The 24,315-nt window shown below is 38.8% G+C and overlaps 1 protein-coding gene across 1 annotated transcript in view; it reads left to right on the forward strand.

Annotated features, from left to right (window-relative positions):
* Positions 1-8,578: 8,578 nt before the first annotated feature.
* bean1 (brain expressed, associated with NEDD4, 1) overlaps positions 8,579-24,315 on the forward strand; it is a 68,500-nt gene continuing 52,763 nt past the window's right edge. Inside the window, exons 1-2 of the mRNA XM_030748666.1 lie at positions 8,579-8,703; positions 16,460-16,579. Of these exons, the coding sequence (XP_030604526.1) occupies positions 16,555-16,579 (25 nt within the window). The 5' untranslated portion in view covers positions 8,579-8,703; positions 16,460-16,554. The remainder of the gene's footprint in view (positions 8,704-16,459; positions 16,580-24,315) is intronic.

The following is a 24,315-nucleotide window of genomic DNA, read 5'->3' on the forward strand; positions in this document are numbered from 1 at the left end:
TTTTGGTTGTCTTGTGATTTTTTTTTTTATGACACTTTGGGATAAAAATTGAAGTTTGCTCAAATTAACTATTAAGATTTACTTTTGCTGTGTAAAGCTGGATGTGCCTACTGACTTATTTTGATACAGTAGTCCTCCTTATAGGTTTTCTGAAGGTCTTTCAATGTTTTTCCTTGGACGTTGGCTGTTTTTTCACTGATTTTCAATCCTGTCCTTGTAAATGAAAATGACCATTTTCAGAGGAATGTCTTGTTTGTTTGTTTCTTAAGCCACTTAACACCTAACCTATGAACCACTCAAGCATAAAAAAGGTGCCTAACTCAAGGGATGAACCAATGTCATGTCTACACATAACAGACAACTTAGCAAAGAACCAGTTTTAAATTGTATCTTTAGGCACTTAGTTACTAGCAGCTTGTTGCTAAAACACATCATTTGTTACATTTCTTTATTTGAAATAATGAAAAAAGGCCAAAGATAACAGGTTGACAAGCATTAAATGGTATTTTTGCACCAACGAGGTGATTTCCAAAGAGCTATTAGCTGAAAACTTGGTATATCTCAGCATGGTGTGAAGTATGTCCTTTAAAAATTTAATGGAACTGCATAAGAGGAGGACAAAAGAAGAAGGAGCTTGCCTAAAAAAGAAGAAAAAGAAGAAACTATCAACAGCAGATGAACAGTATCTGAAAGTCATTTCCTTAAGAAACTTTTCAGTATGACAGTGATCCCAAACATGCTGCCAATGCAGTAAAAGCATAGAAAAATGGATAGGTAGGATAAAAAAACCACACAAGGGATCACTATCAGTCACGGGCTGACCTCCACAGAGCCCGAACCTCAACATTACTGAAGCAGTGTGGGATCATCTTGACAGAGAACAGGACAAAAGGCAGCCAACAATGCAGCACTTTGAATGTCCTTCAAGAAGCCTGGAGAGCTTTTCCTGAACACTACTCAAGGAAATGACAAGAAAAATGCCTCAGAGTTCAGGCTTTGTTGGAAAATAAAGGTTGTCGTACCAAATATTGACTTTCAAGCTTGGTAGAATTGTACCAATTCTGTTTTTGCCTTATATACTGTGTTTCCATTTTTCAATAACTTACTGCACCTAATTCCCATTTTCCTAGCAAAATATAAAGAAATGTGGGTTGCCTCAAGACTTGTGCACAGTACTGTACATTTTAAAGCTTTAGGGTTAAGCATCAAACTTGGTCAGGCTATGCAAAGGTCATGGTTTAGGTCGCAATAGACCTTTAAAACATATGTTTAAAAAAACTACATTATTATTATTACACTGAGTAATAACAAGCTCTGCAATAGATTGGTCTGTCCAGGGTACACCCACAACCTTGATTTGGATAAGCCAAGAAAACGGATGGCTGGATGAGTAGACTACTGAACCTATTAGAAGGTAGAGAGGAGGGCACCATATGTGTTGGACTGATACTGATTCAGTGGGCTGACAACATCCCAGCTGGGTGATTGAGAACAGTTCCTATTCCTTTTTCACCCCATGCAAAGCCTTGTTTAGTTGCTAATATGTTTATATTGGTTGTAATTAAACAGACTTAGTTATGAGATTCTTAATTGCCAGATAATATCCAATAGATTAACATGGCAGGAGTGAGAATTCTTCAGAACTTGCTTAAGGTTCAAGTTTTTAAGATTTGTTCAGGATCAAAGTAAAGTGTATGTGAATCATGATGGAAATGTGATAGAAAAGGGGGCCATATATTTTATATTATAGCTTTCTCTCATATCAGAAGAATAAAAAGAAACAGAGAAAAAGAAGAAAAATACTGACAATGTGTATTTTATGACAAAAACATCCCTCAGTCCCATGCAAAGGAAAAGTGAAATTTGCCGACATAACCCACTAAATGTTTTGTATCAGGTTTAAAGTGTAAACATGGATCTGAAAAACACGGCGAGACCAGCTCTGTTCCTGTGTGTAAAATGATCCAGCATGCCAAAGATTACACATTGTGAGGCCATGTGAGGAAAATCTCTGATCTCCCCCACCTTAATCTTTGACATGCGATCAGATGCGAGTTGGAGGATCTCTTGTATTTTTCGTCTTTTTTAACGTGAGCGTAAATTCACCACAGGTTCGTGCAGTTTTATTGTTGTAGGGCCTGTAGTGGTTTTGGATGTCAGACCTCCATATGTGTGATCATGTCCATATGAGACGTGACTCATTCTGCATGTCCACAGGGTTGAAACAGTGAGAAACAGACACAGACCCGAATAAGAAGGAAATACCAAAGTGACATCCACTCTCTCAGGACTTCTTGGGAGCTCTGCTGGAACTATGCACACTTGTGCAAATACACAAACATGCACACTTTTAAACCTCAAGAGCAGAGATTTTATGATTGTGATCGAGCTGACAAATTATGCTTTAAATTAGGACCAGTGTTCACACACCTTCAGGCTTTGCTCCATGTAATATTACTGCCCCTATGTTGAGCCACATGCTAATACCTGTATATATTTATAAATCTTTCCACAGGTCTTTCAGCATTAACATCAAATTACCAAATTTGGCTCAATGCCTTAAGAAATTATTCATATTCACATTAAAAAAATACTCACTATCCTATACTGTACGCCACCCTATTTTTTATCATTGCTTCTAGAAGGAGAACCAGCAGTCATGATTGCTTTTTAACATTTGAATGAACAACACATTTTTGCCATTAGAACACTCCATTTTAAAGCCACATGAAGACCACGAAGAAAGCATTCATTCTTAAGTAAGGCATAACTTCCAGCCAATACTTCATCCAAGACAATGAACTCCTCATTAGAGCTATCTGGACCATACAACGACTTCACAACCCTCAGGTCCAGCGCTTTTGTCAGAATTCGACCTTTCATATTTTCATATTTCCTTGACAATTACACTCTCTGATGCAGCATAATAAGAAACAAGGCTGCTTTTAAATAGCTTTTACTGTGTCCTTTGAGCTACACAGACACCAAATCTAGTCTGTCATCAGTTATTCAGGCGAGGAGCACATCAGCTGAGAGATGTGACAGATGTCTGCATAAAGGAGAGAGACTGAAAAGGAAAGAAAGACAGTGAACGGGAGAGGAGAGAGGCATGCTTCCATCTCATCTCTACTTCTCCCTCAAGCCCACCTCAACTTTGGTCCACTTGTTGTGAGGATTGGACAGGACTAGCCGGCAGCCATGCGCTAAACATCGTGTTACGGTCAAACTACAAATCAGACTATTAAAGTCAGGCATGCTTATACTTGAATAAGATTACATGGAAACCGCAAATGGATAATCCTTTGAAGCCTGATCAAAGTCTGAATTTTGAAGCGGGATGCAGTATGTGTTTACATGCAAAAGGAGTTGATACGGGTAGCTGTTTACATGACTACAGCATGTAATCCAGTTAGAGAGCACTCTGTGTCTTGTCAAGAGCAGTTGTTGTTGTTTGTTGGCATAAAAAAAAATAGCACAGATGAATGCAAGAGAGCGGCAGAGGTATCTTTAACAGAAAATTGATGTTTTAAATGCTCCCACTGATTCAGATGAGTGTGTGTGAAGGTGTTTGATGTGTGTAGGGTTTTTAGGGCTCATATTTTCTTCTGAAATTCTATATTTGTTGCCTTATTCAATACTTCAACATTGCTTCTTGCATAAAAGGGCTACCAGTTAATAATTTGATACAATCCACTACCAATCCACCCTTAGCTTGTCATAGACAAGTTTTATTTTTCAGAATGTACTGTAGGTCTAATGGTGTAAAAACATCTCTGTTCTCTAAAACAGATGCCACACATTCATTATGAGTATTGTTAGTGTGAGAAGAAACATCCATGTTCAGCTTTCAGTTCTCAGAAACCCTTCTGACATTCATTATCGATGCTAGATGCAAGTTACACAATCTGCAAACTGTCAAACCTGTGACCTCAGATCTCAAATGACTCAGCAGAAAGTAATGAAAAAAAGATGCACAAATATCTTCAATTTTCCAATAAATGTGATGCTGCGGCCAAAAGACAGTGTCTATTGTGCAACCAGAGAATGTTTCCATTTTAAAGCTATTTAAAGGAAACTTTATGAGAACATTTTAACATTTTGAGAACAATTTGCAAAATGGGTGACATAAAAAAACAAAAAAACTAACTAATTTTCAATACATACAAAAGTCTAAATGTCTGGCCTTGCATAAATCCATGCACCTGTGCCTGATTACATCTGAGCTACGGTATTTTGGATCTGAAACACTGTGATCTTACAGTAACAAGAAGTCAATAAAAATGTCAATGGACTTTAACAATGATTGATTTTCTTTCTGTCCAAACCAACATGAAGAATTTCTTCCATTGTCACAGATAGACCGATGGTTTTTTTTCTAAAGCCTTTCAACTCGTCTTCTTGCCAAGATCTTTTGATAAAATCTCGTAAATAAAACGGTCTGTCTCTGCTGTTATTGCAGAAGGAGAAAACTGTTTTCTCTTGGTTGTCTGTGCAAATATTTCACTGCGGTGTAACACAAACATCTACAGACTAAACACTGACATACAAAGGTTCTGGCCGCGTGATGTGTATCAGGATTTGCATTTGGGGTGCTTTTGTCTTCGTGTCCTCTGATGGTCTATAAAGCAGATGTGCTTTAGTCTTTGTAATGGCGAGAAATAAAGCTGTGGCATGTAGCTAAGTAGATAGAACAGGGTGTTGCCAGATGTAAAGGTTCAATGTGGAAGTCACAGCAGAGCAGATTACTGAAATTTACCAGTACCCCCTCCCAAATGCATGCCCGCTGGAAGCATTCCTGGTTTGAAAAGCACTGCAGTCAACCATCACAAAAGCAGAGCTGCATCAAACATCCCACTGTCACACTGACAAATAAACCTGAGTTCAAAACAGCCGCTACAAAAACAGGAGCATAAATGCGGACGCTGCCCATGTCCAACAACTCATATTTGTTGGAACCACAGACACGCCATGATTCCCTGTTAGACTGAAGAAAAGATTAGTGAATAATGCACTATGAGAGGTTTCCCCCACACAACAAGGAGACCTGTTTGAGTAACATCCTGCCTGTGAACAGCAAATGCTTCACAATATAAAGAAGGAGATATTCATTTCCCTTCCATCTTCCCTGTTTGTCCCTCTTTGTTTTATCCATATCCTGTTAAAGAGCCTCGGAACAGCTGGCACTGCTGAAGCTAGAGTGATTTTAAATGAAGTCAAAATAATTATGACACAGGCACAAAAAATATAATAATTTATGCTTTATCTTAACTATTGATCAATTATGCATGAAATCTAAATGGCAGATATGAAGGAAATGGGCATTAAGGTACAGGGAGAAACCCGCTCTACATAATTTTCTGGTTAAGAGTGAATATTATAACTAGAGTTCATTTGAGGGAGACTCATTTGTGAGTTTTACCTTCAGGCTTAAAGCTCTGACACTCTTATATTTACCAACAAAGGGGAAACAGCACCACCTAAACTGACAAGCTCTAAAAGAAAACTGGAAGGGTGCTGTCTCCACACTGTGGTTTAAAGCATTAAATGCACCCTTTACATTTACAGAATAGTAGTTTCCACTTTCCTTTTTTTAATTATTCTGGCTTGGTCCCTGAAGACTTCATGTTTTTGAACTCAGCGGACAGCAATACATAAAGATATCTTGTTTTTTAAATATATAAAACAGGATTTTCCTGAAGTGTAGTGGAGAAAAGATGATTCAAAACCAGCCAAAACTGAGACGCTCACTTTTTTTTTTTTTTACCATACAGTAAGAGCATGCAGTGCCGTGTCATGTCTTACATTAAAATTATGCACATCACAGAAAACATGTAAAAGCAGAAGGAGCAGTCAAAACCCAAGTCCAGGTTTCAGGGTCAAAAACAGGCAGAATGCAGACAGATGGCCACTGAGATGCAGCAGCATGAAGGTCAAATACAATCTGGCAAACTGAAAGTGGTAAATAATGTTCTGAGGGAAAGAGCGAACTGGGGAAGTGGATGTAGGTGAGCCGGCCGAGGGGGATTAGCACCAGGTGCGATCGGCGTGTGTGATTAGAGGAAAACAATGGAAGACTGAGGACATCTGGTGGGTGGATGGGGTGATGCAAGATGTAGTGAATAACGGGAAAAACAAGACTCAGGGCAGAACTGTGACAAATAGACAACGGGAAGAATGCAATGACACCAAGAAGCTGGTCAGTCTACAAAGGCATTACTTTGGCATTCACTTATAAAAACAGGCCTGAATCACAGCAAACCCATCATTGCAGGAAAAAGTGCTACTGATAATTGTTTTGAAAATCTCGTGAGGCAAGGCTTACTTGAGCAGGAAGAACTCTCATGAGACTCAGATGTCTAATATAATGTATAATGACTATAAAGTTTATTCTATCTATCTATCTATCTATCTATCTATCTATCTATCTATCTATCTATCTATCTATCTATCTATCTATCTATCTATCTATCTATCTATCTATCTATCTATCTATCTATGTCTTACTCAGAAAATCTAATTTAGGAAAGTGGATTATAAGCGCAAAGATGAATATACTTTTTGTGAAGAGCCCCAGATCCGAAGCTTATTTCCCAAACAGATCATATTCAGTCTGCATGCCTGCTTATGTTTCTAGACAAGGTTGCCTCAGCTCTCTGAACTACTGAATGTTCCCAACCCCAGACAAGAAACAAAAAAACATCCCATCCTATGTAAGATTAAAAGAGCAATCTCAAAATGCCAATAAATCAGTTTAACACCTCTACAATCTCACAAAACAGGCCCCATTTTAATGGAAAATACTTTACAATAACAGAACTGAAGAAGCCAATCAGGTGAGACGTGAAATATCTCAAAGAAGAAGTCCAGTCGCCTTTTTTTTCAAGCTTCAGAGTCTTTAAAATAACATTCTTTCTGATCTGATCAATTTTTTTTTTTTTTTTAATAATGGAATTTCCTGTTCTGATACATCAATATGCTGAAATGTGAAGGTCTATCACGACAGTGCAATCCTGCTCTGACAGAAAAGTCAGTCATGTAGGCCCGTGGATCAAATTCACCTGTGGGGATTTAACACTGCACCTGAGCATTAACATACTGCTGTAACAGCTTTCACTGTTTTGGAAAGACTTTCCACAGGATTTTAGAACATTGGCTGAAGGGATTTCCATTCAGCCACAACGGCATTAATGAGGTCTGGCACTGATGTTGGGTGATAAAACCTGGCTAACAGTTGTGGATCCAGTTAAGCCCAAAAGGAACTGGATTCCATACTGAGCTGGGAAGTATTTGTTTATTTGTTTGTTTGTTTTTCATGAATGTGTGCAGAATGATGCTACAAATTTAGATGCATTTAAAAAAAAATGCTATACCTAAGGCAGTTACCTTTTCTTTTGAAGAAGCACAGAAGCTGCCCAGTGCAACCACAGTCTGATCAGAAGAATTAATCAAGGGGATCACACCTGTGATAAAGAGCTGCTGTTAACACTGGGGATTGAACTGGAAACCTTCTGGCTGCTAGCTTTAGGCAGGCTATTACATTTGTTGGATTTGTAATATAGATTTTTGCTTGGTGTACAGGAGATACTGGGGTTTAAATACAGGACCACTTGTCACAAACTGACTTAAGGAAAGTGGCCTGAAGCAGGCAAGGGATGCGGTTTAATGAAATACATTTATTAAAACTAAACTAGCACAAAGCAACAAATAAATGTGGAAGTCACTAATGGTGATGATGATGGGGTTGTTGAAGGTGCGAACAGAAAGGCAGGTGCCTGAAAAAGAGATGCCAAGTTAACACCTCATTGGCTACAGTAATAACCTTTCCAAATTTACCTTCAAGACAGTGGGCGGGGCATCACCAACACTCCAGAGTGGACTGCATGTTGAGGTATCACTAAAATATTACCATTCAAACTTTCCTATTGGACCTAGGGGTGTTACGACTTTAACAGTTTAGCATTCATCACTACTTGTAGCTCTAAGGTGATTTCTGTAAATTAAATCGCATCCTCAGTTTCAGGTGAAGGATTTCCTGGTTAGCTGTCTTACTATCGGCACACGCCTGCCCTGGATGATGCGTTTCTCTTCCCAGGAATGACACACTTACTTGGCTGCAGAGCCGAGCCACGGGACAGAAACACGGCGAGGAAGCAAGAGGACATGGGCAGACGAGGGAGATGAGGATGCGGGTAAGAAAAGTGCGACAGATGATGATTATGGTGAGGATGACGATGAAGATGATAATGATGTTGCTGTCGACGGAGGGACGGTCGTAGAAGAAAAAGAAGGGGGAAATAAAGCTCTGCGGGATCGGAGGATAGTAACAGTGCTGACGGTGATGGTGATGGTGAGGCTGTTTGACTTGTGAGGACGGGACCGCAGAGAGGAGGATGTTCGGACGATCCGAGCACCTGCTTGCTCAGTTTTGATCGGCGTGCGGGTAAAACCTCGGATATCACCGAGAGTTTAACGAAGCGCTATTCTGAGGAGGTGGGCCAAGTCCCGGGAGAGAGAGAGAGAGAGAGAGAGAGAGAGAGAGCACGAAAGAGAGAGGGGGTGGGGGGAGCTCTCCGAGGACCTTTGGACTGAGTGCCGGTGATCCAGCTGGGATGTTGTTGCTCTGTTGCTCTGTTGTCAGTGATGTGAGGCGACATTAAGGAGCTGGTGAAAGGAATCCTGACACATATTCCTACATGTTTGCAGGTAAGCAGCAAATTACTCTGTATCGCTTTTCCTATCTCCCCATCCATAAACTCTCTTTGTCTCTGGTGATCATACTGCTGCAAACGCATACAACCAGCTATATAAAAATATAACACTACATAGGGAGTTCTAGGGAGGGGTGGTTGCAGTAAATGTCTCTGGCACTATAAGTTTATGCTGACCTCCTCCTCGCAGTATTTTGCCTCCTACGGAATAGCATTATGTAATATTCCAATAGGTGGACGGAGAGGAGATTAATAAGAATCTATAAAGTGTTCACTGGTGGCATGTCAGTACATTTATTCAAGCTAAGTGAATCATTTTAGTGTTTGCATGTATACTACACACACATACTCCACTGCAACCCAGAAACACATCATATATAATGTACTGTATGACCACTGAAGTTACAGCAAGCTTAAATAAACAACAGCACAACAGATAAAATAACCTTCAGCTTGACTTGTAACAACATGAAAATGTTGCATACACTGTATTAGTGGTTATAGATTAGATTAGATTAGATTAGATTAGATTAGATTAGATTAGATTAGATTAGATGAAAATGTATTAATCCATTTAGGAAGATTCCATCAGGGAAATCAATGTTCCAGCAGCACCTTACATTATAGGCAGACAAACACAGCAGAAGTCACAAATAAACATATGAATAAATAAAGAAACAAATATTAAACAAACATGCAAGAAAGACCATAAAGACAAGAATGTAGGTATAAAATCTCTAGCAAATGTGGTATTGCACATTGTCCAGTGTTTCTTTGCGTTATATTGTGTTGTGGTTGATATTGTGTTGCCCCCCCCCCCCCGTTACTCCCCCAAAAGTGGAGTTGTACTGTGTGATGGCATGAGGGACAAAGGATGAAGGTGTGCAGAGGGTGAGGGTTTGACCATAGTCCCCTTCTCTGCCACCGTCACCAGAGAGTCCAGTTTCATGCCGACCACAGAGTCTGGATGTGTCCTTCCTGGATGTGCTGCCCCCCCCCCCCCCCCCCCCCCCCCCCCCGAGCACACCACGGTGTAAAACAGGACACTTGCTATGACAGGAAGTACAACCTGCTCTGTCCCTTCCTAGTCTATAAATTGAAGTATAATAACTCTAAAAGAGAATCTCACTGCATAATTACTGAGTCTTTAATGATACTTTAAGTAGTTTTGTTGATCATAATATTACACTTCCACTTGTGGTGGAGTGCTTTTGAATTGTTGCATTACTTGCAAAGTATCTGAGTATTAATTAAAATTAATGGGTTACAACTTATGCCGTTTCTTTTATTCAAAGCATAACAGTGTGTGGTTTGAAGAGTATGAAATATCCGTTTATACTCTTCATTTATCAGACATTCACCTTATTGGAAAATCTTTGTTGAATACTGTGACACAGGGGAGAAATAAAAGCACAAACTCAGTTTAAATGCAAAAGACACGCATTGTAGGAGGCAATTACATGTAAGGCAAATTTACTGTTGGGTACCACAAACACACTGTAGATCCCTATAGGAATATTGTAGGCGTGTTGTAGTGATTTTTGGATAGGCTCATCTCTCTCTTTCTCTCGCTCAGCTTTCCTCCCAGGCTTTCCTCCCACACACTTTAACTCCTTTGTTTCAGCAGTGAAGTACAGTAGCCTTACAACCCTGCAGTTGCAGTAAAACTAACAAAGAGGAATGCTGCAGCCAAATGTTACTTTATCACTCAGATCAAATGCTATGTTTATATAACACATATTCAGGTCTATAAAAGAGAGAAAATCCAAACAAGTACCCGTAGCATGTGGGTCAGAATATTTTAACTTCATAACAGAAATTAAATTAGAAAAATAAAACACTTAACTAGAGAATACAAAAACAAGAAATTCCCCCGACATGGTGAAAGTGTGGTTATCTATGTCCTTGTGTTAAAAGATGTGTTTCCAGTTTTATTATGTGTGACATTTTCGGTGACATGTGGTTTGACAGTTTGATCAAAAGAGACTCGCTGTGTCAGAGCTGTAGGCACTTCTTAGTGCTCAGAGTCCCCAGAGAATATTAAAGCTTTGCCACGGGTTATCTAAGTGGTGCCTCGCTCCGCTCAGCTATGAAGGTCAATGCTGCAAAAAGCCCTTTGACTTTACTCTGACACATACACTGTAACTTCTAACAAATAGTTTAAATAAAGTTTAAACTGTTTGATTTAGAATTTTTTTTTTTCAGCTGCTGGCATGTCATGTTTAATATAGCTATATAGACCATTTATAATGTATAATGTATTTCACAATTAAACAGTTCTAATTAAACAGAAACAAAGTACAAACAGAACAAAGGAAGAAGATGAATTCATTCATTGATGAATATTAGTTTATTCAACTTCCATCCAAAGATTTAACGAGGGTGAGGAACGAAGAGTAAAAATGACAGAACTCCAGTAATCATAACTTTTTTATCCGTGCATCCATATGTTGGTTGTGTGCACAAGTAATTTCATAATGTATTTCACAATTGAATTAGATTCACTGATGATCTGCGTCAGCTTTCTGTGGTGCAAATTACACAGTTAATGTTATCATATATCTTTTAAAATGTGATACATGTGGTAGCCTTGGTCAGCCTTGAGCTTCAAATTACTAAGTTATGCTTATGTGGAAAGTATTATTAAGACAATCCAGTCATTTTCCACAGAAGGGTTTCGTTAATCCCGTAGCAGGGGTGAACGTAGATTAAGTGACAACCTTGAAACAAGTGATGAACACTCAGCTCCATGGGGACTGAACTTCCGACCCCTTCGCTGTGGGATTCAACTCTGTGACCCACCCGTCACGGGAGCTGAACTCATGGGCTTTAAGGGGTGGCATGGATGCTCTAACCAAGGCTCCTGTCTGCCCAGCTACAATTGTGAGTCGCTCTGAGATTGGTGCCATAGCCAGGACTGACAGGTTGAATGGATGACAAGGCTGTGTGGGCCAAATAGACTGTCAGAGAGAGCTGGGAGGAGATGGATGAGAAGAGGGAGAGAGGGACACAGAGAGAACATCAGAGAGAGGGAATACCAGAAAATAGAGATGAAGAAATGATGGAGTGCTGTTGTGGCTACAGGCAATACCTGATCCCCTCAATTTCTCTTTCTCTAACTGTTCCTGTCCCTCACCCTCACCTCCTTTTCTTTTCCCATCATCGCCTGCTTTTGTCTAATCTGTGGGGTATTACAAACTCTGCACAGTGTCTGGAGCTGTTTTGCTACAAAAGGGGTGTAGCACCTTAGAAATGTGTGAGAGCTACTGTGACAACAGGGCCATATACTTGCTGTATAAAACCACTAAAATTGATAATAAATTGTAAACTGTTAGTGAAGGAAATTTTAGTAAATAGTTAGAATACTACTAGCAAACTATGACCGTTTATGGAAATATAGTAAAAGCCTATCCTAGCTGCCATACAGTAGAGCAAGAGGCAGGGTATACCCTGGGTAGATCACCAGGAGCTAGACAACCACGCATGCTCACATTTACATCACATTTACATCTTTGGCTAGTTAAGAATCACCAGTTAATCTAATAAGCGTGTCTTTGGACTGTGGGAGGAAGCCTGAGCACCTGGAGAGAACCCGAGCAGGCACAGAGAGGATAACATGCAATGCTGGTTTGACCTTCTTGCTGTGAAGCAACAGTGCGAACCATTATTAAAAGAAAATCCTCATAACTAAAGTTTAATTAAGCACCAATTTACAATTTATTAGTAATGGTTGTTTAAATCTTACCCAAAACTGATTCTATTATTAGTATTATTATATTGTTATAAGTAGTAGTAGTAGTAATAGCTGGGGTAGACAGAGTAGTGGCAGTAAGCCTATTACTAGAAGATGTTTTGCGTGTAGTAAAGAGAGAAGAATATTTATTGTCATATGTCAGTTATCGGTCTGTTTGTTGTCATGTGTTGCAACATATGTGCAGTTCTACTGTAGAGAAGAGAAGAGAAGAAGAGAAGTGTTTGCTTATGAAATTTCAAGGATATAAATACTGTTTCCTACTCTGCTTGTCCAGTTAGCATTTTCACAAGCCTTTCATCTCCAACCAACTCTCTCTAAGGACATTTACACGGAATTTCGAGAAGTTGGCAGTCGTCTTGTGTTGGCAACTATGTACAGTCCAACTCTGTAGAGAAATGACATCATTTCTATTTTGAAACTGCATTCACATCTATAAAAACTGAATATCCAATTTACCTGTCCCTGTGTGTGCATTCTATTTAATCAGTGCTGTCAGATCCACTTTAGTTCAGGGGCCACATCAGAGCCCAGTTTGATCCCAAATGGGCCGGGACACCGAAACCATTGCATAATGAACCCCCCCTCCAAAAAAAAAAAAAAAAAAAAAAAAAAAAACTAAAGAAAAATTGTAAACAAAGTTAAAAACAAAACAAAACTATGTAAACCACATTAATGAGTCATCCATTTACAAAACAAATAATAATCAGCCCCTGATGTCTTAAAAAATAGATGGAATTTCAACAATATTTCAGCAATGTCAGCGTCCTGCCACTAAAAGTAAATCCTACTGTCACAAATGCAAATGTGTCAGCATGGCTCTCTGGCTTCCTCCTCTTACTGCAGTGTGGTATGGCAGGATGTTGGTGATGTCTCTGTTAGTAAGAAACCCGTTAAACAAAGAAATTAACAGTTTGGACAGTTTGTCACAAGTCCCCAGATTCTCACCTCCTTCTGTACAGTTTTCATGTCCTGCAAAGACATCCAGCCAGACCGAACCCTTCGGTGGGCTAAATCTGATCCATCAGCTGTCCGTATTGAATAATCTTCTTCATTTTTCCACTACAGTAACTTCTGTATAAATGTAGTGTGCATGTCTGGTGGTTATATTTGTTTTTAAAATGTGTTTTCAGCTGTTATGTGGTGAGCAGTTTGCTTTGCTTTTTTGTTTGTGTTCCTTACCCTTCCTCAAATCTCAAAACACACAGATGTATCTAATGTCATAAAAACAAAGGACATCTTCAAATCTTCCCCTCACTTGAGTGTAGTTGAGCCTTCAAAGACACTTTAACTTCAGATGGGACTGCAAAGATTATCATTGCTGTGATCGCTCTATTAGAGCTTAATGTAAATAATGTAAATTCTTTATTTAGCCTCGAACACAACTATTTACATGCATTTTTTTTTTATTGTCAAAGTGCTTGCATATTGACCAAGAAACTAAAGTAATCTTAAAAGTGATGCTTTGTGCTGTCTTAATTTGTTACTGAACAATTTAAAGGGTTTATTTGACAGTAGATTAAAGAAGTTGAAAGTCTTTTGATTTGGTAAATTAGAGTCAAATTTAAGTAGGTATGAGTGAATTAAAATTATGTAGATTACACTAACTGCATCAGTGAGAATGCATGCATTTTTTGAAAATGACAATGCATGTGATGTTTTGTCATCATGTTAAAGGTTGACAGCTAACACAGAAATCTGAGCTTTGGAGCATTCATCTATTTTCTTCCACTTATCAAATTCAGGGTCGGGGGGGATGGAGCTTATCCCAGCTCTGGAGTGAGAGGCAGAGTACACCCTGGACAGGTTACCAGTCTATTACAGGGCTAACATAGAGATGGACAACCACTCACAGTCACATTCACAGCTACAGCCGATGTAAAAGCATCAAATAACTTAAAATTCACCTCTTTGGACTGTGGAAGAAAGATGGAGTACCCAGAGAGAACCCACACGACGAGAACATGCAAACTCCACATGGAGGGGTCCCAGCTGGATGGTAACAACAGTGCTAACTGCTGAACCACCATTCCACCAAAAAAAAAAAAAAAAGCAAAAATAAAACAAAGCAAAAAAAAACCAACCAAACAAACAAATAAAAACAGTCTGACAGTTTATTTCACATCATCTGCCTGACATTTACCATGATTTATCAGCAGACAGGTGCTTTTCTTCTTTCTTTGAATTTTTTTTTCCATTTCTTTCTCTCATCCATCTTAGAAGTTCCTCTATTAGCTTCAGTTTTTCCTACTGCATCAAGTGTTTAGTTGGAACTGACACAAATCCTGAGAGTTCTGCTCTCTCTCTCCCTCTCTCACACGCACACGCACACACAAACACACACACACAAACACAGAACAGGACAAGACTGGGGTGAGAACAACTCACTGTGTATGTGTGAGAGAGGGGGAGAGGAGAGATCGTTCCGTCTAGCTGCCAGAGTGTGTTGTCTGTAATATCTGTCTGCGTGTGCACGGACAGTTATATAATAACGATGCAGAAAGAAACGCAGGTTCATGAGTCACAAACACACAGAGACACGCATACATGCACAGGCTACTAACACTCTCACTGTAAACAAGAACTGAGGCATTTTCCACGTGCTCACAATTTATCAGTATTCGAATTAGAACTGCGGTGTGACACGTTATCGCTCTGACTTGACAAAGATGTGTTTGACAGCACAGGATGTGTTTACCCAACTCAAGTCTATCTGTAATGACCTTTTTTCCATGTGCAGTATCTGAATGCGTGCTATAGGATTACATTAACATTTGTTCACAACATCTGTTTATGATCCCTGAGGAGAAAAAGATGTTCACGATTAAACAAGCCTGTTGGAGGTGCAAAAATAGAGATCCTTCCATCACTGGATGGCACGCTATACATCTCCGAGTTCCAAAACAAGAAAGCCCGATCCTCATTCTTGATGAATAAAAGCTTTTAAAAACGGCAGCGTCATTAATGTCAGTAGTGAGTCAGTGGAGCGACATGATGCACAGGAGAAGTCACCATGTAATGAAACGTGGAGGAAGTGTCTCTATTGATTAACGCTGAATTTATGCCTGAGGTAATCTCAGCCTAAGCAACGCTATTACTTTCCCTGAAATGTGAAAACCATTAGCTTAGTTGTTGTAAAAAATAATACAAATAAATAAACATAACAAACAGGCTGTCACAGCCATCTTCCATCTGACAGCTCAGAGTTTGCTCCTGAAAATAAAGTAGCGATTGATGGCTTTATGAGGATGAAGGAGCAAAAAGGCCCATTTACAGAAAAATTGCTCTAAAATTAAATAAATCAGAGAAAGTTTTATCAACTTGCAAATGTTTCTTCTTGTTTTCAAAGTCTTCTAAGGGCCTTTTTATTGTCTGTTGTACTTAAAAGGATTATACTTTTGATATTAACATGTATTCTTGTCATCATTATTATTTTTCATTGCTATTGTATAATTGCAATAGAAGAACTTCAGCATACAGTATTACAAGTATTACACCCTTGTAGTAAAGTAGCAGTATTTGCCCGTGTGTGTACGTGTGTGTGCGTGCGCATGTGTAGTTCAGCTATTGATTGGAACATTTCAACCCTTTGGCCATGTTCCGGAAAGAGCAATAAAGACACACACACACACACACACACACACACACACAAATGTACACATAGATGCACTCAAAGACTGGCGTGGGCGGCCACTTGACTGCCTCACAGACACACAAATACACCTGCACACACATGCGCGCACACACATGGCCTGCGGCTTTATAAACAGCCGGGCTTGGAGGTTGTGATTCGCACATCAGTCTTTGCTCCCTCCCTCTTGTCCTCCCTCTCTCAGTAAAGCAACACAGCATCCTTCACGTTCCCTCATTTATTTCTCATTGGCCATCCACCCGCCCGCTGTTTGTTTCATTTCCCTGCCCTTTTTAGGCGCACATCTCACATTTTTTTCTCACTAATGTGCTGATCTTCCCATTGTTCTCTTTCTGTCTGTCTTTGTAGTTACATGTATAGCTGCACTGTGTCCTATAGACCAGTAGAAGTTGGCTTCCCGCCTGTTGAGATGTGCCAATAGGAAACACTTTGAACAGGGGTTCATGCTGATGAAATTGATCTGCTCAGGTAAGGAACAAAACTCTTGTTACTTTCTTTTCTGTTATTTATTTCTGAAAATAATGAAATACATTTTACTTGAAGCACTTTAAAAAAAAGCCTAATGTGACTCTCCTGTGGGTAGCACTTTATAATAACTAATATTAATAGACTGATGGTAATTATTATCGTATGATTTATAAAATCATATTTAATGTTTAATAGTCATGTTTTAATTTGCTGTTAATTTATTAGTAATAAATTATACTATTATAAATTATATTATGACAGCAAATACCTATGGTACTTTTTGACAAGTTGCACACATAACATTTTATATACTATATTATGTATTTCTTATGATCGCCAATTGTGATAATACTTCTGGTTTCATTCCTGACCTGTTGTGCTGACTTAATTATAATCGCATTAATATGGTGCAGTGCAGCAAGTAAATATTGACCTTTTTTTCCTAAGTGTGTTGGAACTCGATTTTAAAAATTAGCCGTGACTGTGTACAAATAACTGATCCATAGCTCAGCTGAACATTTAACACAGAGCAAAAGGTATATTGTAAATACTTACTCTTTAATAATTTAATAATGTAAATGGCAGTTGCAGCTTCATAACAGTTTCTCAAGTAATCTATACAACACTATGCAGTATTTATTACCCATTTACAAAGTTATACAAACATCATATGCATCTTTAAAAGCATGTACTTACAGTTGGTTTAAACACTCATTGAAGCAAAATAATAATTAAATTAATAAATGTATCCTTTACTAACAGTCTTTTAGTATTACAGGCTTGATGTGAAACCTGATTTTGACAAGTGAGAAATGAAAACAAAATCTAGACTTGATGATTCTGAAAGAGTGAAAAAATGTGTTAAAATGTATTACATAGGGCTATAAACCCATGCAAAGATATTTTGCCATATTTAAACTAAATGTAGCCTGTTGTATGTACGGGGTATCTGAGGGGTTCTAACATTAAATCATGTGTATCATGTGAGTATATGTTTACTATCCTACCAACCCATAAAATGCTGCTGTTCTAATCTGCCCAATAGAAATATAACACCATTTTTCTTGAAAATATCTTTTCAGCATTTAAACCCTTAACATTCCCTGTGTCACTGGCAGCCAGATTAGGGTTAGACTTAAATTATGTTGTAGCCATATCCTAAACTAGAACAATTAAATAGTTTCAGAAACTAGTAAGGGTTACCTCTGAAATCAAGTCAATAACCCTGGCTGAGAACCATCAGGGTTAGGGGTAGAATAAGGTTAAAATTGAACCCTCTTTTATAGAGTTTCACCAGTATGGCATATTGATATGCAAAAGCCTATAGCTGAACAACTGTAAAGTCAAACTGCATGTAATTCATCTTGAAGGTGAAGAACTATACTTTCTGGAATATTTTCTAAAAATCTTAACCCTAACCCAAACCTGGTCGGGTTTGGAGGGTGAAGCACAGTGCGTGAAAAGAAAACACATATGACATAAATTGTTGTTAACACTCTTGTTGATTGGTTTTATTCTAAATCAATTAAGAAAAAAAATAATAATAATGATGTCCGGTGTGCTGTTATGGCATAATGAGATTTGTTTTTTGTTATTGAGGTAATCCTTTGTTTATTTTTAGCTGGATTACAGGTTGAGCTTTTAAACCCCAGAGAACAAGTCAGACATATTTATAGAAGCTCCCCATCTCAATAAAAGATGAATCGCTGTCTTATGCAACAACTCCTGACCACAATGGAGACAGGAGCGAGATAGATAGATAGATAGATAGATAGATAGATAGATAGATAGATAGATAGATAGATAGATAGATAGATAGATAGATAGATAGATAGATAGATAGATAGATAGATAGATAGATAGATAGATAGATAGATAGATAGATAGATAGATAGATAGATAGAGACACAGCTGGATGCATAGACAGATGCATGACTCTTACAGATGTGTGTTTTCCGGTCAGGGTTGCCCTTCAAGAAAATGATTTATCCTTCTTCACGCCCATGAATTTCTCTAGCTTCCTCTAGAGTCTGACTGTCCTTTTTTATGCCTTCTTTGTATCAGTTTCTCTCTTTCTCTATTCACCGTCCTTTCTCTCGCACCCTTAATATCTCCGTCATTCTCTTCTTTTGACTCTCTCCCACTTTCTCGTACCCCTCTCTGATCTATTATTCACATCCCTCTCTGACTCTTCATCTCTTTCTCCCTTGACACCTGAAATCTCTCCATCCCCTTCAGGGTGTTTAGACCTCCACCGACAGTGCTTCCCTCCCAGGAAAAGAAATAGAGTGATGAATAAAAGAACAGAGTGAAGAGAGAGATAAAAAAACCTTTGGTATGGGTGGCTCTATCGATATGCCAAGGTATTTCTTCGTGGCTGAACTGGTAGCATTCAGACACGGAGCTGAAGAGGAGAGCATTTGCAATCTTGCTTCAGTCTTTTACATGGTACTAAAGCTACTCGTGATTGGTCAGCTGAACTCAGACTATAACTGAACTACAATCCAGAAAGCTTCTGGTGCCAAAAGTCTTACAGATTTTGCATAATCATACAAACATCTGTTTATAAAGATTTATTTTTGCTTTTTTTTTTTGACTCATTACTTAGGTGGAGCATCCAACAGTTAAATGTAACATTCTGATTGCATGATGCATTCTTGTTTTTTTTGGTATTTGGCTGAAGTTCAAAGTGTGTTTTGAAATTGGTAAAGGTGTTTTCTTAATTTGTATTTTGTGTTTACATATTTTTTCATTGAGCTCTTAGGGTCACTGAATTTGGTTGTGTTTGCAGTGTGTAAAGGAGGCTGATACATGGCAGCAGTTTGTCCCTGAGGGTTATTGCAGCTGTGCCCCTGAGAAGGGCATGCAGTCCCCAGCTGCCAGTAAAAACATCCACATCTGTCGTCTTCTTGAAGAGAGGGAAATGCAGTCAGTAAAGAAATTCTTTTTTTTTTTTGCTATTTTAGCTTACAAACAAAAAGCCAATTACAACTTCCATTCAACAGGCCAAAACAACCAAGATTCAGTTAGGTAATAAAGAACTCCTAGTAGGAAGAGGATGACATGTATGGGACTGGAAGCAGCTGATGATGGCTATTCAGTGAGCTGAAAGCATTCAAAATGATAAAGTTAAGGACATAAATTGCTACTGGCTATAAAACATAGTGCATTTAAACATGCAAAAAATCTGATCATAAGAAATAATGTAGTAGTTCATGACCTTGAACTGTGAAGATGTCAAAGGTTATTAAAACAATTAAGAGAATTTATGTTTCAGTGAGCACTTAAACATAAATTCTGCATATTTGTGTGTGTGTGGGTCTGCTCATGCCCCACCTTCCACACCGCTGCAGAAGATAAAGGCTAAACATAATCTACATATAAGATCAATGGCGTGCATGTGCGTCAGATGAAGGCAGATCTGAAATAGAATCTTCTTCTGTTCCTCCTCACTGCACACGTCGTTTATCCATCTATCCACGCACCACAACGTCTTGCCATCCCCGCCACCAAGCCATCAATCATCACATTCCCATGCTTTATGGTAATAGGAGGAAAAACTGCATTTAACGGGATTTTACCTTCTATCTCATCCACCTATCTTTCTTTCTCCGTCCATCCATCCATCTAACTGTGCTCTCATCCAATCCAGACACAGTGTAAGGTCGTTTATTTAAATCTATTTAAATGGATATGAGGTGTGCGCATATGCAGGGAGATTTCACGGCCCGGCAGGTCAGCAAATACCAAAGCTGTTCCAGCTCACTAACCTCCGATCGAGACCCACAGACATTTAGTACACACCACAGGTGGTCAAGGTTGTGTATGAGAAATTATCTATCTATCTATCTATCTATCTATCTATCTATCTATCTATCTATCTATCTATCTATCTATCTATCTATCTATCTATCTATCTATCTATCTATCTGTCTGTCTGTCTGTCTGTCTGTCTGTCTGTCTGTCTGTCTGTCTGTCTGTCTGTCTGTCTGTCTAATCACCACCTGAAGAAGTGAGGGACAGAGGTGATGGAGCATGGCTGAAATAAAAGGGAAGGAGTGAAATAAGTGTTGAGGGGAAGTTGGGGAAAGGATAAGATTAGAAAGAGAAACTGGGGGAGGTGGCTTGGAACGGCTCAAAGAATAAGAAAAGACACAAAGTGGAAGGGAGGGGAGGGGAGAGGAAGGAGAAGTGAAGGGTAAATGTCTTTTTTGATGTCTTCGGTGCCAATATTGACTAGCGCTGGCACCCTCTGACTTTAGTACCCTTGTTGCATCCTCTTCTTCAGATCGTTAGCTCTATCATTAGAAAATGGACCTATTGGCTCAGTTGTTCAATGTCATCACTATGGATGGATGGATGGATGGATAATACTGGTGCAGGATTTAGCTTATGTACCACAAAACCACCGTAGTAGTTCTTGGGAATATAACACTATATTTAGTAGGTACAGACATTCTACACGAATTTGAATCATACAGTCTCAGCAGACTTGTCTGACAGTGGCTCACTTGCTCTGAGGAAGGTGATTTGGCCTATAGTGGGGCAGATCAAGGCTATTTATTGACAGGGTGGTCTGTGTAGGAGAGAAATGTCCCAAACCAGTTAACCTGGCTTGGGACAGGTGGGGCAGTTGGAAAAAAAAAATCCATCTATCCATTAATTTTCCAACTTCCAGCTTCTGAAAGATGATGGTAGGAAAAGCCAAACATCTGAATGCTTTGAAAAATGGTTAGCAAAGTCATGTTTGTATACATTTAGCTAGATGTGTATCAATACTTTGAAATTAATTTAGACTGATGGCTGGATGGACAGATTAAAAATGTGGATGTGTTTGTTCAAAACACATAAGTGAATCAATAGTCAAATGACAGAGGATGTTACTGATCTAATTACAACAGTCAGTTGTGAGGATGGATGGACTGAATGATTGGTGGGTATTATTTCAATTATTTCATGCCACACCAGTATGTTATGTAACATCTGCTATCCATGGAAATATTTGTGCGAGTGAATGAATGTGTCCAGAGGGGGAAGGAGTGTTCTGGGGCTGTTTTAACACGATTAAACACTGCCTTTTCATCCCCTCTCCGATCTATTTTATCATCTCCTCTTCCTCTCCACCACCCTTTTCTTTTATCCCCCTGCACAGCACTTCTGAGAAAGCAGAGAAAAAGAAAAAGGGTAAAGCCACACAAGGATTTAGACACTGAAACACAAAGAGAGACTGAGACAGAGTGTGAGGGGAGAAGGGTCAGGGAGAGAAAGACATCAGTCTTGTAATTCAAAAGGGAAATGTCTGTCTGAAATGGGTTTCTGTAATATGATGTTATGGCCGTTTTGGTTTTGTGTTTTTATTTATGCGACCGCTCCAGTTGGAGCGGTTCCATTGATTTAATTGGACCTTTGTGACCTGATAGAAAAACAGAATCTCTTTTACTGCAGATTGGATGCAAGTACAGGAGATCAGATATAGGTTGGGCGAAGCAGACAGATTTTTAACAATTTATCCTGATGTACAGTCCATATCATATAAACTTAGCACAAAAAGTAAGGAAATCTGTATATGGTGGATTATTTCTTTGCTGTAACAATGCTTCTTCACAATAAATCTTATACTGCTGGAAAGCCTATTTCCCCTTCAATGGAGCCACATTTGTAAAGAAATGCATTTGTGGGCTGAGCAGCAGAGTTGAGTATGTGGGTTGCACCCATGAAAAACTTGCCAAATCTTCTCTGCCAATGCCAAACTGCTTCTTCTGGTATTGACTCTTGTGTTGAGCTTGTGGTACCCCAGGTGCTGACAATCTGGCTTGTCATTGCTGGAGGCAATCTCAATGCAGAGAGATACTGAAATGAGATTTGCAAGCAGTGGCAATCCCATATCTCCACCGTCTGGGACTGAACTCTGTTTCTATCTTCTAAGATGACAATGCTAGCCCCCACAGAACAGAGTTTTTCAGAGACTACCTCCAGAATTTGAGAGTGGAGAGGATGGAATGGGCTGCCTGCAGTCCTGACCTCAGCCCCAGTGAACGTTTGTGGGATCAGCTTGGGAATGCTGTTTGTGCCAAAGTGACTAAGACAACTACACTGGCTTAGTTGCGACATGCTGGTTGAAGAATGGGATGCCATCAGTGGTCAGTGTATGACCAAGCTGGTGGCCAAGATGAGGAGGAGGTGCCAAGCTGCTGTGGCTGTGTATGGTTCTCCCACATGCTGCTGAGGCCCCTGTTTGTTGAATGAATGAATTACTAAATTTCCACTATGTCTTGGTTCTTCAGACTTCAAACATCTAATCCAATAAACCAACCAAGAGTCAATAGCAGAATAAGCTGTTTGGCATTGGCAGAGAAGATTTGGCAAGTTTTTCATTGGCGCAGCCCACATACTCAGCTCTGCTGCTCAACCCACAAATGCATTTTCCTTACAAAAGTGGCTCCATTCAAGGGGAAATAAACAGGCTTTCCAACAGTATAAGATTTATTGCCAAGAAGCATTGTTACAAGAAAGAAATAAACGACCAAATCGTCCAGATCTCTTTGTGCTAAGTTTAGTATAAAGCTGTGAAAGAAAAATAGATAGATTTCAAAACCATTTCCAAACCAACTCCAAGTTGAATTTTCACCAAGCCTTGTGACTGTTGGTTTGCTGAGGTTAAAAATTGCCCAGTTGGGCATGTGGCTGCCTGTCAAACTCTCAGTGAACACCTCTGCCTCTACTTCTTTCTTTTTAAAATGTCAGAACAATTTCTCAGCTTTTATCTCTCTAGTCAGGCTTTAAAGGTGATAATGTTGTTATGGAGATAATTGTGTAACAGAAAAGTCATCAGACAACTTTTAAAAAGTCATTTTTTTGGAACTTGCAATGATGCTCAGCCTGTTTATTCTTTTTCCAGTCAACCTGTCTCTTAGGAATACATTTATATAAAGACAGTATATAGTAGCACATATAGAATAGAATAGAATAGAATAGAATGCCTTTATTGCATTCTATTCTATATGTATATATATATATATATATATATATATATATATATATATATATATATATATATATATATATATATATATATATATATATATATATATATATATATATATATATATATATATATATATAATTAATTTAATTAAATGTAAAACTGAACAGGATAAGTGGAAGAGGATGGATGGATGGATGGATGGATGGATGGATGGATGGAAATCCTGACTAGAATACATTTTCTTTAGAGATTATATTAACAGGCTTCAAGAATGTTGATACTGAAGATAAACTCTAAACTTATTGTTTTGTAACAAAAATCTCATATGAAATCCACTCTGGTGGTGACTCAAAATTTGTTTTTTAATAGTTCTATTTAGACCCTGTCTGCACAAGGTTAAGGGTACACAATTCCATTGATTTAAGATCAATGCTTTCAAACAGATCAAGCAGATCAGTATGTTGCCTAAGGAGGCTTTGACATGTGGACTGGAGGAACTGGAGATAGAACCACCAACCTTTCGACTAGCTCTGCCTCCTGAGCCATAGCCGCCCATAGCAATGTGGGCAGCTGCTGTTTTTGACTTCCTGTTGTTTTGGGCTTTTATCCAAGTAATTTCATGAAATTTGATCGACAACTTTTCAAGTACTATAAGCAGAAAAGAAGTTTAAAAACAAATGTTGTCTTAGTCCACATGATCTGATTTTCTCTCATACTGAAATCTCTGCACCTTGTATCCAGTTTGTAGTAC

The sequence above is a fragment of the Archocentrus centrarchus genome, chromosome 15 (genome assembly GCF_007364275.1).
Source record: "Archocentrus centrarchus isolate MPI-CPG fArcCen1 chromosome 15, fArcCen1, whole genome shotgun sequence".
In the NCBI taxonomy this organism is placed as follows: Eukaryota; Metazoa; Chordata; class Actinopteri; order Cichliformes; family Cichlidae; genus Archocentrus; species Archocentrus centrarchus.